Below are 13,363 nucleotides of genomic sequence, written 5' to 3'. Positions count from 1 at the left end.
AGGACAGAAAGGAGCAAGGAGATAAATTTGACATCCCTTCACCAAAGCACTGTGATTGGAGAGCCTTGGTATAATAATTCCCTCTGCTTTCAAGTTAGGCGTGTCTGTCACAAAAGAGCTCTCCACATCCTGGTGTTATCCTTGGGGAAAATGCTTCAATTTCTGGAGACACAATGCCATAGTTTAACATCTCAATCTCTGAAGTGTTTCATCAGTCCTCCGTTCAGGATACATTGAAGAGATGCCCCTTTGGCTCAGACAAGCCCAGAATCTTCCTGAAGCAGCCCCACTTTGGTTCTTCATTTGGGAGTTACCTGAATTGTTTGCACGCCCCTAGTAAATACTCCGTCATTACAGCATTTAGCCCTCTCTGACACAGGAAAAGAATCAGTTCATAAACAATTATAAGCAGGCTGTTTGCAGTATCTCTTTGCGAGGGCTTTATTTTGCAAAGCAAAATAAACCGTATGGCATCTTTATTTTACAACATCTGAAGATGAGAATTATCACTTCTTAGAACCATACATTCTGGCACCAGTGAGCAAGTTCAGGCTATTTTTATTTCCCTACTAATTTCCTTTTTCCAGGGAAAAAAATAAAATTTTGTGTAAATATTACAACGGCTGAAATTAGCTGTGGTTGAAACCTGGATGAAGCCAGCAGAGGGAGCTATGTGACAACTAATTTAAAGAAGTGACTCCTTAATTTATAGTAATGTCCCAGTTATCCCAAAGACATTGAAATACTTTTGCCTTTGCAATTACTAGTACCTACATAGAATCATAGTTGGAAGGTGCCATATAGTCCAAACTCTTGCAATTCAGGAATCTTTCACCCAATGTGGAGGCTTATATGGACAGAAATGCTCTTTCTAGAACTACAACAGTGAAGTGCTGGTTAGCATTTTACCAGTGATTGCAGCTACTTGATTCTACCCCTCTGATTTCTAATAAATAAATAATAAAACAAAACAAAACAACCACCCATCTGACTCGGTGTCACCCAGCAAAATATTAAAAACACAATAAAACATCAACCATTAAACACTTCCCTGAACAGGACTGCCTTTAGATGTCTTCTAAAAATCAAATACAGTGGTACCTCAGGTTAAGAACTTAATTTGTTCTAGAGGTCCATTCTTAACCTGAAACTGTTCTTAACCTGAGGTACCACTTTAGCTAATGGAGCCTCCCGCTGCTGCCGCGCCACCGCCGCACAATTTCTTTTCTCACCCTAAAGCAAAGTTCTTAACCTGAGGTACTATTTCTGGGTTAGCAGAGTCTGTAACCTGAAGCGTCTGTAACCCGAGGTACCACTGTAGTTGTTTATCTGTTTGACATCTGATGGGAGGGCGTTCCACAGCTGTATCTTCAAACCAGAGAATTTGGACCTCAGCAAATTCAAGGCTGCACCTGAGTTCTGTTACGTTCTAACTAAAATTCAGGCTGCAAAATCAGCTTCAAACTGTTTCGCTGACCCTCCCCTCAAGAGGAGGTTGCCATCCAAAGACTGGGGAGAGATTCCCAGCTATCAGGGGACATAGGTGTTTTTGTTTTTCATCCACTCAGTTGCCCAGTAATAGGCTTGCTCACTCACAGTAATTAAGCTGGTCAAAATTCACAGCACTAGTCTCTTAACTCAGTAATAAAAGGCTTACATAAGCTTGGCATCAGTGTGTCAAAAGATAAAGAGGCCGGAAAAGATAAGGCGTGTAATAAGCAGGAAGTCATCCAAACCGTCATGACTCATTTTATAAGCCTCTGACCTAATGGAGGTGAGACGCAGGAAGATGGGAGGCAAGAAAAGTGGTTCAGTGGCTGTCGCTTTTTGGACATGCAGCTGAATATTAGATCAGAAATGCAGTAACAACAAGCAAATGATCAGATGTGTAGTAACATTTACTCAAATCCTAGGTAGTAGGCATAATGAGGAGTGGTAGCTGGTTGCATTAAATCTAAATAGGTGTGTTTGTGGGGTGGTGGTGACTAGTGAGATGAGTTCTTCTATTCCTCTGCCAGGCTGGAAGCCAGCACTGCAGCTTCATCCTGCACTTAACATGGCAGCACAAAAAGACCAAGAGACCTTCTGTGTGAAGGTTCTTCCCCTTGTGTTTTCCAGCAGCTTGATGCTAGTGTGTGGCATGGTATGCCACTCACGCATGCATCCATAGCTTGTTACGCCAATAGTCTGGGACAGGAAGTCTCTTGGGTTTCAAAATAGCATTAAAAAAAGGTGGAAAAGTCAAGGATACAGAGTTTAAGGGTGATTAGCAGTTTGTAGCCAGCTACTGGACCAGACATTCCCAACCTTTGGCCCTCCAGACGTTTTGGACTACAATTCCCATCATCCCTGACCACTGTTCCTGTTAGCTAGGGATCATGGGAGTTGTAGGCCAAAACATCTGGAGGGCTGCAGGTTGGGGATGCCTGTGCTGGACCAATGCTTCAGAGTTATTTAGGCTGCAAGCCAGTGCACAGTTACCTGGGAGGAAACAGAACTCAGTGGCAAAGCCTTCTGATGAATGGGATTCAGCTATTAGAAATATTCCTGATGTGTTCTCCATCAGATAATGTAATTGAGAAAAGTCTCTATGTTTTTTAGCAGAAATTTATTTTGAAAAGGAGCTTTCTGGAGATAAAATGGTGTTGTCTGTAGGGCAAAATTCTACCAGTTCTTTCTAAGGGCTAAAGCAAGACCCAGGTGTGTCAAGTTTTTTAATACTTAGGGTGATCTTTCACTTAAGTGTTGCTTAGAATTAAGGAACCTAACTTATGCTGTTCATTGAATTCTATGTGTCTGCTCTGATTAAACTCCACCCTTAGTGTGTCCTAGGTGAGATTTGCACCACTGAGCCGCATGTTCTTGACCACTGTGGTTGTTTCCAGACAGAAGCTTAATATTTGAGAAAATATGAGTTGGCATTTTGATTCAGATGATGTATGGATGTGCCAAGCCTGCAGTAAACACCCATCTGCAAGCCCTCTGTATTATAATGGGCTCTTAAATGGTAGTGTCTTCCATGGATTATTCTTTCATGGGAACAGAAGGGGAGTTTGTAAAAACGAATTAGGCTTGCCTAATCATAGTTCAGGATTGGATTGAGTCCAAAGTATAGTATTATCCAGGATTCATGTAGAATGAGATGTATTTACCAAGCCAATTGCATCTTCCAATTAATTATGGTTCTCACTAGTTGCTGAGTGACTTGTAAAAAGGAAGCAGAATGGAGACCAAGCCATCTCATTCACTTCTCGACTTCACCCACTCTTGTAAAAGTAGATATATGGATCTGGACTTGTTAAGCCAGAATAAGATAAATTGCACACATACTGACAAGCTGCATGGTTAAAACAATTTGGAAAGTGTTTACAGTGAGCCTTACCATGTGTGGATTCAGTTAAGAGCACACCCTGGGGAAACCCCATAGAAAGAACAGCGTGATATTGTTGCAAATACCTTACTTATTTATATGAATTCTTATCCACTCTGTACCACAAAAGCCCAGGAAGGGTTACAACAATAAAATACACCCTTATAAAACAAAACAGTGACAAACCACAAGAAAAGTGTAAAAGCTATTAAAAACAGTTCCACATATAAAAAGGAAGGAAGGTTTGTTTCCAGTGCTGGTCTTTGGAGACTCATTGAATTTAATGAACGTGGCTGCCTTAGATTCATGAATTTCAATAGGCCTACTCTGAGTGGGACTAGCAACCCAAACATTTAATTTCATATATAAAGTGCTTAAAAATAGTTTGAATGCAGATGCAAGCTGGCATACATATTTTCACTTAAAGGCTTGCTGAAAGAAGATCTCCAGCAGGCGCTGTAAAGATGGTGCCAAAAGACAGACAGCCAATGCTATTCTCTGATCCTGGTGATAGGATCAGAACCACTGTAAAACTGCCTCCTATACTCATCTCACTAGGGCTTATCCACACCTCTGTTTGCCCCATTGCTTTTGCCTGGGGGAACCCGATCTTTAGCGCAGAATCGGAATAAACAGCAATCAGGTTTTCTGTGGATTGCTGTTTGTTCCCAGGGGGAAGTGGTGGGGCAAAGACAAAACCACTCGGATTTGTGCCTAGAAAGTGCAAGTCAAACAGAAAACCGCTTGGACCTGTGCTTTCTAGGAACAGGACAAGTAGAAGTGTGGAGTAGCCCTTAGCTGGCTCATAAGGATACCAGGAGCAATGGCATCAAATATCACTAAGATAGTGAGTAAGAATAACAGTGCGACACTCACCCTCACTTTCTTCCAATAAAGGCCAACCATCTGGGCAGGGCTGATTCAGTTCCACAATCAGGCCTAAACCCAAATTGGAGTAGGCCAATCTACTCTTAGATGAAACATCATTTGCCATTGTTGCACCATAGCCCTCTCAATCAGCTTTCCTCCAGTGTCGGTATTTAAGATCAGGTAGTTCTTGTCAGAAACTGAGAGGTCCAGGCAGTGCTTTTTCAGGAGTACCTGGGTTTCAAGATGACCAGGGCTACTATCTCCTGCAAAGTTGCATTGACCACCCCCTAGATCCCTCTGGCCACCCCCCTTGGGAAGATTTGATAAACTAAGAGGGGCAAGAATCAAGGAAACACATTGTTTGCTCCGTCATCATGTCATCTGACCCCAGCAGCTGAAACTGGTCCCACGATGGTTCTGCAGACCTTGCACTGGACATCTCACTGAAGATGTAAATGTGGCATCAGGATTGCTATGAAGGCGAGTAACTTTACCCTGAGTACCTTATAAACAGATCACAGCGGGCTTCTGAAGGGTCTAAAACTCCCCGGAGTAGATGTTAACAGGCCCTGGACATTGAGAGCACTTGGTGTTTTGCATGGTAAATTTGTGGAAGAAATAAGACTGATCTCTCCACCCCTTTCCATCTGTTTTCTTCTGCTGGCGATGCACTGTTGGTATATTCTAGACTTTGGCTTATTTGCCTCAACATGTACTTCAGAAATAATAATACTCAACATTTGCATAATGCTTTCAAGGTACTTCATAAGCATTATGAACCTGCAATCGGTGAAACAAACTTGGAAAGTAAGTCGTCATAATTATTTCCCCATACTACAGGTGAGGGAACTGCTGATGACTGAGTGAGTGGCCTGCTAAAGGCCACCTATTGACTTCCTCAAACCGGGGACTTCCTCATGGCAGTCAGTCATTTAATTACCATGCTATAGTGCCAAAGTGGCAGAATAGACAAGTACCTTCTCATATTCCTCCTATATATCTGGTGGGATATATGCTTGGTGGATGGGGGTGCCGTGCAAAATAGAAAACCAGTACTGTGGTCGATTTTCCTCCATGACGTGCTAGGTTTCTGTTTGCAGGCAGGGCTTTTTTATTTTATTTTAAAGAAGACAGAGGACCTTTTGCTTGCAGTGGTGCAGTCAGTTTTGCCACCTTAGCAGTTTGTCACTTTATCCTGCTATGTGAGTATACCAGGCCTGTGTCCAGGGGCTCATTTTGATGGCAATAAATCTCTGATGAAGTATGAAATGATGCTGTTGTCCTGCTTCTCAGCTTTTTGGCTGCTGTTTCCGGTTACTCCTCTTTTTTTTACTGTCACTCCCTAGACACCTTTCATCAGCAGAAGAACGCTAATAACCTTGCCTGGTATTCCCCTAGCATTTCCTGGCCCCACCCCTATTTTCTACCTACTCTCCAGAGAATGTTGGTATCTGTGATGTAAAAACACACCCAGACGGATCATAGAAAGAGTCGTCTCCTGTGGAAAGATTCCCGTGGCTCCAGCAACTATGAGTAGGGCAGGTGGTGCCCTCCGTACATTTTGGAGGGTATATTCACTGGGGTTGATGAGAATTGTGGTCCAAATTTCTGGAGAGCACACAGTTGGGGAAGATAAATGGAAGGATATTCAAGAGCTGGTTTTGGATATATTTCTTTTTTTTTTTTTAAATAATTTTTTATTAATTTTCCAATTTTTAACACTAAACAACAACAACACACAAACATCAACAAATACGAACACACACAAAAAATATCATTTCTTAACCTCATTTTCATACGCCTCGTTTCTCGGACTTCCCTATACCTCACCCTTTTTGCATCCTTATTTTACAGTTTTTCAACAACCCTTTTTGCCAATTAAATTTAAACTCATTGTCATTCTCAATTTCACCTTAAATCATCAAACAGTTTTAGCTGCAATTCTGCATCTAAAATTCTGTTTTGGATATATTTCGTCCCAAACCAATATATGCCAGAGTCAGTTCTATGAATTAACTGGATATGTAATTTACCCCGAGCCTTTAAAAAAGAAAGAGCAGAGTCTTTTGTTAGTGATTTCTCAGTGCACAACAGAAAGCATGTTAGAGCAACCTTTAGCACACATCCACCACCTCTGCAGAGGTTGTGTAAACTTGGTCTTGGGTGACCTGTGACAGTGGTAAGCGGAAGACAGGTTTTCTTACAGTGCAAAAACCCCTTAGAAATCAGAATCCCATTGAGTTCAGTGGGGGTTCATTCCCAAATAAGTGGCATTGCAGCCTTAAAGAGTGCATGTGTTTGTTTAATTCAGTGTACATACATTATTTTATTCTAGAATCAATGGAGCCTGAGTACTTTTTTCCATATGCAGTCCACGCACGGCCTAGATCTACTGCATATTTCTGCCTCCCAGAAAGGGGCTTCCTAAGAAACTGGTTTCTTTCAAAAAAATAAAAATAAAAGCTCATTCCAGGTTGGCTTTGCAGTTTGTCCATTTGAAAAGAGGTGAAAACAGACATCAGCAGTCCTGGCAATGGGGTGTGTGCGCCCACGTCTACACCTGCCCAATGACATTGTGGGTGGGCGTATGCCAGGATGCCAATCACCACTTCCTTCTTCGGTCATCTGGGGCATGTGCATGGAGGAAAAGGCATGAATAACCCAACCAAGGGGAGGGTTTGAGGTGGTTATCAAGTAACCATGCCCATCCTTGTGGGAGGTAAGATCTAGAATAATTTGGACTTAAACTAAGTGGAAAACAGCATGTTGAGGATAAGTGTGAATAATTCTGGATTGAGAAAAACCTGCAATTTTCCGCCATAAACGGGTTAGTGTGTATGCAGCCTATAGTTATCACCTTGTCATCTCGCCATGTCACATTTGGCCCGCAGGGGGCAAGGAAGATAAGTGCCTGTCAGCTGATCCCTAACATATGAGCAAGTGGGAACTTTGACTGGCCAGCCCTATTGGAAGTTCAGTAGGGACCAATCCAAAGGCAGGAGCTTCTCCAACTTTGTGTGGAGCAGTTTGGAGGACCCTGAAGAACTGAATGGGAGGGAACTGCTTTAAACCAAAGTGCATGTCTGGAGGTCCATATGCAGCTCTTTGAATCATGCCCCACATCTGAGATCCCAGCAGTCAAAGGGTGGCAGTTTTCATTGTGTTTTTTGACCACTTTGAGATCTGTAGCCCCCACCCAAGCTGCTGTCTCCATGGTTCCTTTGGGGGGAGGATGACTATTTAACCAGACATGCCTGCTGCTTGGATCTTAGCCTCTCTGTCTGCTAGAATGCCACCTATGAAGTAATTACTCAGAGTTTTGATTGCAAAATGCCTCCTGAAACTTCCCTGATGATATTAATCATTGTATTTTTAACTTTGCAAAGCTCAAGTGAAAGTTGCTGTGTCTTTTATTGTCTAAGCTTGGAACATTTCAAAAGGAGCAGGTTATGTAGTGACCATCCACAAGGAGCAGAAACATGTTTTGTTTTAAAATGAGATAAATAGCCAACCCATCAAGGATGTGCAATAACACCAATTTTGAAGATCGTATTGGATAACAAGAACCCTACAGGAAAGACTAGCTTAAGCCGTATGCCCTCGTGGTTTGACACAATAATGGACCTATGGACCCCTGGAGTAATGTGTTTTCTGTGTACAGAGGGCAGGTTTGGATGGTCATAGCAGAGGACAATGGTAAAGAATCCTGAAACCTAATAGAAGAAGAAACTGTAATGGTGTTATTGTGTTAAAACAGCCTGTGCCAATATGGTGCCCTCCAGGCGTTGAAACTACAACTCCCATTAGCCCCAGTGAGTACAGCCATGCTGCCCAGAGATGATGGGAGTTGTAGACCAAAACACTTGGAGAGCACCCTGGTCAACAAAGGCTGAATGCCCCTCACTGATATCATAGGGTTATTTGTGTTGTTGTTTTCAATCTTAATCCCCTGATGTAATTTCAGGACTGGACAGGGCCTCTTCATGAGGGTCAAGGCAACAGGGATACATGGTATGGAGAACAACATTTCTTAAGAGTTGATTGTGAAATGAGGGCCACTTCACACATTACTCAGAGGGAAAGCCCAATTTGACACAGGGCACACTTAAATAGGGAGCTATGGCCAATCACAGCTACCCCAATCCACACTTTTGGTGTACTGTACGGTTGAATTTTATTAGGTATACACTTTTAAAAAGTGATAGAAGGCAGTGAAACCCACATTAGAGGAAGGCAGTTACTGTGGCTGGTGATGGGAATTGTCATCCCAACAAAATCTACAGAGGACCAGGTTGGGATTGGCTGCTTTGGGCATTCAAAAAATTTTAAGTATAACACTGCTTCCAGAACTGTCCTAGTGTCTGCTCACCCCCTCTGACTTTCTTACCATAGTCTGGTGGATTATCCATGGAAATGGCTCAGCATTACATCTTGAATCACTTGACACATAATAAGGATTCTTTTTTTAAAAAAAAAAAAAGACAGAGAAAAGAAAAGAACAGAAAAGGGGGGGTTCTGGAGGCTGTGATCCCTTCCACTTTACCTCCTGTCTACTATGAGTACTGACCACTGGAGCTAGTGTTTGTCTTCCCTGTTTAGTAGGCCTCCTGGGCTGAACCAAACGGAGGCTGACTGGGCTTGGCATGACAGTAGCCTCTAACCCAGCACTTATGCATAGTTTGGCCCATGGGGTAGGCACGTTTCTATTTGTAAGAGCTTAATGTAGTATTGGTTTCTGTGTTTCTGGCATGATGTGCTTCCTCCTTCAGTGGGAGGAAAGAAAAGCAGGTGGTGGTGGTGGAAGTCTTGGCCATTATTTCTGGAATTACCTCACTTGTGATTACCAGGAGGCGAGGCTGAGGGTAGGGAAGTATGAGAAGGCAGAGAGTTGCTGCCACTCCCTACTGAAGAAGGCGCAGCTCCCTTGGTCTGTGGGTTTTCTGTGTCACCACACACCTGCTTTGTTTGAGCGTCACCAGCCAGACTGGTTGGGCAGGTCCGATGGTAGAAAGAGAGGCAGCTGTCCCGCCCTATCACTCAGAAACCGGGAGGCTCTTGTTGTGGATGTGTCTTGTCTTCAGGCTGCTGTGTTGCCCTGTCTCTCCCTAAAGACCTCTTTTGCTCATCCTCCATGGAGTCTGCTTTGGGGGCTGCCCTGGTGTTGATGCTTGTGGCCACGTCGGCTGCCCAGAACGACTGCTTTTGCCCAACGAATAACCTGGCGTCTTGCAGTTCGGAATCTGGCAGCTGCATCTGTACGGCACGCGGTTCGAACCAGAGGCTGGACTGTTCAACGCTGACTCCAAAATGTCTGCTGCTGAAGGCGGAAATAAAAACCAAAAGAGGCAGAAGTTTTCCCAGGCCCGAACATGGGTTTGTGGACAACGATGGACTTTATAACCCAGAATGTGATACCGTGGGCTTCTTCAAAGCCAGGCAGTGCAATCAGACAGATACTTGTTGGTGTGTGAACAGCGCTGGGGTAAGGAGGACGGACAAGGGGGATCTCAACATGAGGTGCAACGAGCTGGTCAGAACAAGCTGGATCTACATTGAGATGAAGCACAAAGAGCGAAAAACTCCCTTGTCTGAATCAGAAGTGGCAAACAGCTTCCGACAGCTCATTGAAAACCGCTATATGCTCCATCCGAAGTTCATCACAGCTGTTGAGTACAAGGAGCCATTAATCCATATCGACCTAAAGCAGAACATTTCGGACAAGTCTTACAGAGATGTAGACATTGCAGATGTAGCTTACTACTTTGAAAAAGACATCCAGGGTAAACCCATTTTCCCACCCGATAATATGTTTGGTCTCTATGTCAATGACGAACCTCTAGATATTGAAGAAATCCTAGTATACTACGTTGATGACAAACCACCAGAGTTCTCTATGCAGCGCCTGACAGCGGGCATCATTGCAGTGGTGGTGGTGGTAGTCCTGGCCATTGTTATTGGGATAACTGTGCTCGTGGTTACCAGGAGGCGGAAGACGGGCAAGTATGAGAAGGTTGAGATTAAAGAGATGGGAGAAATGCGAAAAGGACAACATGCATAAGTGCCTTAATTTGACTGTAGAACTAAGATGACATGGGCGGAATGGAAAGAAGACGACAAGATTGCTACCATGTCTTTTGAAGGTGGGGAGGGCACTTGGTTTTCTTTTTTAAATTAATGTTTAATCAAAGATAAAAGAAACAGCTTTGTAAAACGTCCACAATTCCAGATTGGAAAATATTGGGATATAGTTAGCATTTCCCTTTAACTATAGTGTACTATGTGATAAAAATAATAATAATTTGAGATGAATATCAATGTGTTAGGGACAAAATCCCTGTACTGAACTTTTCCAGATCTGTAGTTTTTTAAGAAAACAATGTTCTGTAGCTACACGGTTAGTTTAATTTATTTTAACTGCATTTCTACATCTTTTTGGGGTGTGTTTATGTGTAGCTATCCCCCAATCCCCCGCCCTGTTCTCTTTGGCCCATGCTGCTAAGGTGTGTGTGTTCTGTCTGTGCATTTGAGACAGACTTTCTATTATTAAAAGTGTTGGAAAGGTTCCCTTCTTCCATTTAAACCTGATTGTTTTTTGTCTCTGATCTAAAATATTTCTTTTGTAAAATAGTAATACCTTCTGTGAACAAATGTCAGCGTTTACCATGGAACTGGTGTGTGTCTGTGTGTTTGTGTGTGTGTTTATAATGTAATCTTCATTGAAATAAATTTTCTTAACTTTAAACTGTTGCTAAGTTTCATGCTGTGATTCTAAAGGATTTTTCCTCCCAGCATAGATCAGGCTGCCTGTGGTCCTTAACTATCTCCTGGTGTTTTACTGTAGGGGTAAGCTTTTTCTGTCCTTGCTGAATTCCAGCTCTGGGAAAACTACTTGCCAGTCATGTACTGGGTGGTGTAATATAATCAAACCATTGCCAGCCATTGCCATTTCTTGGAAAGTATCACCCGTTTTCATCTGGTGACAGCAGCTGCTGGTAGTAAGTGCACTGCTTGCTATCTAATCTTTGTTATCACAGTCTAGCTGGCAAGAAACCCCGGAAAACCTCTCTACTGTTTTAATAGACCTAAAATGACTCAGTACAACATAGTTGCATATGCTATAGAGTGTACTCCTCTTGTTAACTAACTTGTCCAGGCAAAATAGGACCTTTCATGCTATTGTGACACTATAGATAGGTCATCTTAGCCACAAAGCCTCTCCCCCAAAGCAGTAAGTCACTATTAAAATTGTCATTACAAACTATGGTAGTTGTTACAGGCCACCACAATCTTTGCACCATAATCTGTAACCACTGCTGCTGAATGAACAAGCACTCCTCCATATAGCTGTGAGTCACATATAGCTGTAAGCATAATGTTCCTTCGTTGTAGAGGCTGTCAAGTCAGAGGTACCCAAGTGATCTTAGAGCTTCTTTAAGATGTTCTGCAGAAAGGTTGCAGAATAGTTGAGAACAACAACAACAACAACAATCTTTATTACGGTCCAGAGACCAACAAAACATTACAAATCAATACAGAGTTCATACAGCCTACCTTCAGGTTAATCAAGCACTTTGTTTGGAATATAGGGCTCATTTGTTCTTGCAACCACCGATAGAAACTTTGCCACTGCCAAAGTTCTAGCTTTTGTCCGCTCTTCCAGTAGGAACCTGACATAGTGAGCCTCTGACTTTCCCGGGAAAGGCACCAGCAAGGGTAGTATCAATTCAGCCCTGGCCTGCTCATACTTCGCACAATGTAACAAAATATGATTTATGGAATCGATGTCTTGAGCACACGAGCAAAGTCTGTCCTGGTAGGGAACTCCTCTCAACCTACCATCCAGCACTGCAGAGGGGAAGACATTCAGTCTGGCCTTGGTAAAAAGCCTTCGATAGTTAGGTACTGTCAGGTTTTTGATGTAAGATGTTAACTCAAAGACATACCCATATTGAACTCCTGCTGCCAGTGGACTACAGACTGAGAACATCTGTACTTGGTCCTGCTCTTAATTTTTTTTTTTTCTGACAACAGATATCAAGGCTATTTTGACCAGGGACAGAGTTATCAAATAAGCTAACAATGCCTCGGGCCCATGGTTTTCATAATGTGGGTGGCAATGTTGCGAACATACAGAATGCTCCTATTTCACTCCCCCAACAAGCAAGTGGGAGCAACAAACCTTGGTTTAGTGTTATGTCCAAACCAGGGATTGTGGTTTGTTTTGTTCCAAACAAACCATGACCATGATTTGAAGCCAAGGTTTGCTATTTACTCACCAATTGTGGTTTATAAGTTTTGTTCAGAATTTATTTTGTTCAGAATTTTGTTCAGAATTTTATTTTTGTTTTAAAATATATTCTTTGTATGCATCTCCGGATAAGATCAAATAACACCCCTGATACACGAAACAAACCACAATCCCTGGATTGGACATAACATTAAACATTAAACCAAGGATTGTGGTTTGTTGCTTCTGCTGCTAGCAGGGAGGACTAAAGTAATCAATGTTCATGGTAAACTATTGGCCATGTGACTTACTATGAATTGTAAATGTAGCCAATGTATCCAATGAGTAAGAAAACTAATGAGTAAGAAAGCAAGTGCAAGTAATCATAATTGTTTCAAAAAAGCAGAAAAAATAATTGAGATTTGATGGGTTAGGAGAAGACTTTTGTTTCTGTGTGAGAGAGTAGACTAGGCCATGCATAGCTACAGATGTATCAAAGTTTCTATAATTAATTAACCCCATCTAAAAGTGGATGGGCTTTGGTATTTCTGTGTATGCCGTCAAGACTCAGTTGTATATGCTGCTAAGGGATAGAGAAAGCTCAGAGGTCATAAATGGGGAGGGATACAGTATATGCCAGCAATTAATCAAAAGAACAGAAAGATTAATTGCAGCAAGACATGCAGAGAACATCTCTGGCCATATGCCATTCTAGCTGGCATAAAGACGCAGGAAGAAACTGACTTTGACAAACTCCACGTCCTTTCTGAGTCAGGTTACATTCCTTTCTTGCAATTTCAACCTTCTCACCACTCCTACTTTTCCTCCTTTACCTACCTGTGGCTGTTATTATCACATTCATTTTTAACCGGGACCTTGTGATGACTACCAGTGTT

At 42.4% G+C, this 13,363-nt stretch overlaps 1 protein-coding gene across 1 annotated transcript; it reads left to right on the top strand.

The window, feature by feature from the left end:
* The first annotated feature begins 9,267 nt into the window (after window positions 1-9,267).
* Window positions 9,268-10,982, top strand: TACSTD2 (tumor associated calcium signal transducer 2). The gene has a single exon (XM_081866451.1). The coding sequence runs from the start codon at window positions 9,372-9,374 to the stop codon at window positions 10,296-10,298; it is 927 nt and encodes a 308-aa protein (XP_081722577.1). The 5' UTR covers window positions 9,268-9,371; the 3' UTR covers window positions 10,299-10,982.
* Window positions 10,983-13,363: the final 2,381 nt, after the last annotated feature.

This window comes from Podarcis erhardii, assembly GCF_964252035.2.
Source record: "Podarcis erhardii genome assembly, chromosome: 6".
Classification (NCBI taxonomy): domain Eukaryota; kingdom Metazoa; phylum Chordata; class Lepidosauria; order Squamata; family Lacertidae; genus Podarcis; species Podarcis erhardii.
Note: the sequence above shows the minus strand (reverse complement) of the source record. Positions and strands in the feature narration are given on the sequence as shown.